The sequence below is a fragment of the Suricata suricatta genome, chromosome 8 (assembly GCF_006229205.1).
Source record: "Suricata suricatta isolate VVHF042 chromosome 8, meerkat_22Aug2017_6uvM2_HiC, whole genome shotgun sequence".
NCBI lineage: Eukaryota > Metazoa > Chordata > Mammalia > Carnivora > Herpestidae > Suricata > Suricata suricatta.
The window spans coordinates 104,410,912-104,416,033 of record NC_043707.1 but is presented as its reverse complement, the minus strand read 5'-3'; the positions used below and the strand labels follow the sequence as shown (position 1 = coordinate 104,416,033).

Here is a 5,122-nt window from a genome sequence, read left to right as displayed (position 1 = left end):
TATCCACGTGATGTCCTTCCAAAATCCTCTTTCTGCTGAATTTCTGATGATCCTTTAATACAAAGTGAAAGTATGAAGTATACACAGAAGGAACATCACAACTGTAAACTGGACATAGTTCCAAATGTTACGGTTTTATGAAAACTTTCTTTTCTTTTTTCTTTTTTCTTTTTCTCTTTTCTCTTCCTTTCCCTTCTCTTCTTTTCTTTTCTTTATTTTTCTTTTCTTTTCAAAGGGGCAATTAGATTAGCTTTATCAACACTTTTAAGATGCAATCACTCGTTAATTTTTGTATTGCATCTTTGGAACTCATGATCAATCTGTCCAAGTTGTGTCTCTCCTCATGGTGTTTGAAAACATCCCAAAAGCCAATTAACTAGACTGGAGACTATGGGCTTGGCTTCCTGAAGAAAGTTCCTTTCAATGGTGAGCGAGGTATCAAGTCAACTTCACCACACCCAACCTTCCTGCCTATTCCTAGATTCCTATTCCTGCTTTTGATTATAGTTTTCTCACTTTTTTTTAAAAAAAATTAAAAAAATTTTTTAGTTGATTTATTTATTTGGAGAGAGAGAGAAAGAAAGAAAGAGAGAATGTACATGTGAGCAGGGGAAGGGCAGAGAGAGAGGGAGATAGAATCCCAAGCAGGTTCTGTGTTGTCAGTGCAGAGCCCAACTCAGGGCTTGATCCCACAAACTGTGAGATCATAACCTGAACCAAAACCAAGAGTCAGGTGCTTAACCGACTGAGCCACCCAGGCACTACTGAGTTTTTAATTTTTAACTAATCTCTACACCCACTATGGGACTTGAACTCACAAACAACCCTGAAAACAAGGGTCACATATTCTACTGAGAGGCAGCCAATGGCCCTGAAGTTTTGCTTTTTAAAAATGCTGTAAGAGATCACTTAGGTCTCTCAGAGTAGCAAGGTGCTCATCCAGATCTCTGGGCTTTCAGGCCCTTGTGGAATATCTTTCTCTTCCCTTCTTGGTGAATACTTAATCATCCTTGTAAACTCAGCTCAAAATCTGTACCATTTAGGAAGTCTTCCCAGATTCCTTAAGGCTGAATTAGTTGCTTATTAAATCTGTTCTCTGTGTTCCCACAGAATCCTGTACCCATACTTTCTTTAACTTTAATTACACTGTTTTATAATCTGAACCAGGAGAAGAGACAAGCTAGGCAGATTAGGTACCAGGTACCAACGGGATGTGTGATGGAATGATAAACATCAATGAAAATAGAGCAAGCTGAAGAAAATTATATTTATCAGAACTGTTTACTAAAACGTAGTTGGAGGGAAATTTGAGATCTTCAAGTGATATAACTTGCTCAAGGCATCAAGCTAGACAATGGTCTAGAACGGTTTGAATGGTTTGACTCCAACACCAAAATCAATGCTTGTGTTGGTTATTCACTTAGTCATATGTGTTAGATGCTGACTGTGTGTCAGGCATGGTTTTAGGCACTGGGATGCAACATTTCAAACATGGCAGAAAATGGTAGAACAGATTCCTAATTTCTTATGTTGGTTTCTGGTCTTAAGATCTGAGATTCTGGGGCCCCTGGGTGGCTCAGTCAGTTAAGCATCCGACTTTGGCTCAGGTCATGATCTCACGGTTCGTGGGTTTGGGCCCTACATTGGGCTCTGTGCTGACAGCTCAGAGCCTGGAGCCTGTCTTCAGATTTTGTGTCTCCCTCTCTCTGACCCTCCCCTGCTCTTGCTCTCTCTGTCTCTCAAAAATAAATTAAAAAAAACATTTAAAAATTAAAAAAAAAATCTGAGATTCTTCTGGGATGCCTGGGTGGCCCAGTTGGTTAAGCATCTGACTTTGGCTCAGGGCATGATCTCATGATTTATAGGTCTGAGCCCTGCATCAGGCTCTGTGCTGACAGCTCAGAGTTTGGAGCCTGCTTCGGATTCTGTGTCTCCCTCTCTCTCTGCCCATCTCCCACTCATTCTCTCTCTCTCTCTCTCTCTCTCTCTCTCTCAAAAATAAACAAACATTAAAAAAAAAAAAGACCTGAAATTCTTTGGTCCCAGTGTGTGATTTCACCACTGGGAAGCTCCACAGCCAGCTTCCCAGACTCAACCCCTTTCCAGGAACAGGCAAGGCACTTCCTCACAACAATCCCTGCCTCTGCCCCCAAATCTTTGGCTGTGCCCACTGTGGAAAGAGAGCCAAGGCTGCTGCCAAGTTCATTAATAATTTTGGCTTTCTGGAGGGAGGAATTGGATTGCTTGGTTCTTCAAATATCAAAACATCCAATTAACACAGCTAATTAGCATCACTAGCAGCAGTCAAAAGAATGGCAATTTAGATGCAGGATTTCAAAGGTTTCCTAGTCGTAGGCCAAGGCAACCCATCACTTGCTAATGACAAGAGTTCCTTGCTTAAGCAATTCTATAGCAGCCATCAATTAGCCTAGCCACCAGGCAGAGACTGGCCCCATCCTGGAGTCATTTGTCTAATCAGGACTGGGAGGAGAGAGAAAGACACAGAGCTGGGGAGTGGGAGCAAGGGGGAGGGAGAGAATGAATTAGGAAAAAAGGGAAGCATAGAGAGGGAGAGATAGAAATAACATACAAAGACATAGAAAATCTCAGAGACAAAAAGAGACAGACACTGTGAGAGAGACGAACAAAAAAAAGCAGCTTATAAATAGACAGTAATCATAGAGGCACAGAGAAACAGAAATAAATGTCTTAAGTATAGGAAAGATATGACAAAAAACTTCGGGCCACCAGTAGCTTTGGGAAAGCGGTTGATCTCTGGGAAGCCTAGCACTCTGATTGATAAAATTGGACTGAGCCATGAGAGCAGATTAAAATTTCGTAAAGTTCAGCTACTATGGTGAGACTTGAAGACCCCACTTGAGCTTCTCATTCCCCCTCACACTGAACACTGGCCTTTCATGAGCCTTGGTTTCTCTCTCTTTTTTTTTTTTCTTGTCCTAGTCTTTTATTCGTTAAACAGTAATCTTTAACAATAAATGCAGAAGGAAAGCAGCAAACAAAAGGAGGGCATTTGCACTGTGGATGGGAAGTGACTGAGCCTTAACAGCCAGAAGTTCCTGTTCTGCTCTGTGGGGCCAGGAGTCTACAATGTGGTGTGCTCATCTTTCTTCTTCCCCACAAAGGTCTCAAACAGCTTAGATGGGAGGCTGAACGTGATGACTGGTCTTAATTTTTGCTATTCAGCCATTTTTCTTGATCTTGCTCTCTAAGTCCATACTTTCCAGACTGCTCAATGGATTTGTAATAAACTTCCAAGATGAAGGGAAATTTTTTGCTCATTGTTTGCCTGAAATCTTGACTTGTGTTCATCTTATTAAACAAAAAATATGCTCCAAAAACTCCCACAAGTTCAACTACTAAAACTCCTTTAAAGATCTTCTTTGCCAGCGGTTCCATAGTGCGGGACATCCTTTTTGAAATATATATGTCCACAGTTTCCAAGTCCCCTCAGGTTCAGGAAAGGTGTTTGTAACGACTGATAAGGCCTAGTTGATAAAGACCACCGAAGGCATACCTGAGGAGCTTGTGTGCCTTGGTTTCTCTTTAGAAGGTTGGGTATGAGGTCAACATTCCTCTGTGTGCATTCTCCTTTGATCAACACCCACCACACCCCCTTCCCCGCTCCTGCACCTACAACCAGGCCTGTGATCAACTTGGAGTACTGTTGTCATCCTCAAGGAAGGAAACCAATGGATCTCCTACTGAGTTCACCTCAGAACTGACTTTGGAGTCTTCCCTCCTCCCCACTGCACTGCCTCTGCCCTGGTCCAGGCTTTATGGTCACTCTTCTAGAATGTCACAACGGCCTCTGCTCTCTCCTTGCTGCTGTCCAGTCAATTCACGTCACTTTTGCCAGAATGACATTTCTAAGACATGGGTAGGATATGTTTCTCTCTGACTTAAACCCCTTTTTCATGGGTTCCATACTTTCTCTAGGTCAAGCCCAAGCCTGTTAAACTTGGTATTTAAGGGGCACCTAGGTGGCTCAGTCCGTTAGGCGTCCAACTTCAGCTCAGGTCATGATCTCACAGTTCATGGGTTCCAGCCCCACATCAGGCTCTGTGCTGACAGCTATCTCAGAGCCTGGAGCCTGTCTTCAGATTCTGTACCTTCCTCCCTCTCTGACCCTCCCCTGTTCACACTGTGTGTCTGTCTCTCTAAAAAATAAATAGAACATTTTTTAAAAACATGGTGTTTAAGGCCTCCTTCTGGGTGCTGGCTTCTGCTGTCTCCTCTGCAGCTTTTCCTGACCCTCCTCTCTCACCCCCATTACACTCACACTCCAACCACTCGAGATGACATGGGGATGCCTGGACACTCCACATTGCTTTTATCTCTGGGCTCTGCTTCATCCTGTCTGGCCCCTGCAGTACCTAACTGATCCCTACTCTGTACTCTCTCTCTGTACCTTTGTATGCCTTTGTTCACACCGTTCCTTTGCCTTTAAATTTGTTCTTTTCACCACCTCATCTCTCACCTATCATGTATACAAAGGTCACAAACTCAAATGTCTTCAGAGGGCAGGCTCGTAATAGAAATAGGTACAATGAGAAAATACGGACTCCAGAAAGAATAGAACCTCAAGGATACCTGAGTGAGTGAGGGCGAACGGGGGAGATCTGAAAACAGGCCAGGCCGGGATGGGCAGGGGAGACAAGATCCCCAGCCCAACGTGGGGGAAGCGCGCGGAGCCCGAGAGACAAAGGGAAGAGACAGGGGAGCGCACGTCCCGGCGAGAAGCGGCCGGAGCGCGGCTGCACCGGGGAAACGGACTTCCTGGCGAGAACCAGCCGGACCGCGGCTGCAACAGGGGAGCGGACTTCCTGGCGAGAAGCGGTCGGGGCTGCGGCTGCGCCAGGCGCGAACAATTCGAATTTGGTTTTGGGAACGGAACCACGGACCGCATTTCCACAGCGTACCTCGTCCCCTGCACGGACTGCGCGAATCCCGGGTGCCCACAGGGAAAAAATAGGGCCCACACCTACGCGACCCACGACAAGGAGTATGTGGCAGGTGGAGGCCTGGGCACGCTCTTAGACTGCAGGAGCTCCCAGCTCATTTTCAGCAGCACACAGCGCCTTGAGCAACAGCTATCGGAAAC

The 5,122-nt window shown here is 45.0% G+C and overlaps 1 protein-coding gene across 1 annotated transcript; it reads right to left on the bottom strand.

The window, feature by feature from the left end:
* Positions 1 to 3,184: 3,184 nt before the first annotated feature.
* Positions 3,185 to 3,529, bottom strand: LOC115298419 (protein CEBPZOS-like). The gene has a single exon (XM_029947187.1). The coding sequence runs from the start codon at positions 3,427 to 3,429 to the stop codon at positions 3,187 to 3,189; it is 243 nt and encodes an 80-aa protein (XP_029803047.1). The 5' UTR covers positions 3,430 to 3,529; the 3' UTR covers positions 3,185 to 3,186.
* Positions 3,530 to 5,122: the final 1,593 nt, after the last annotated feature.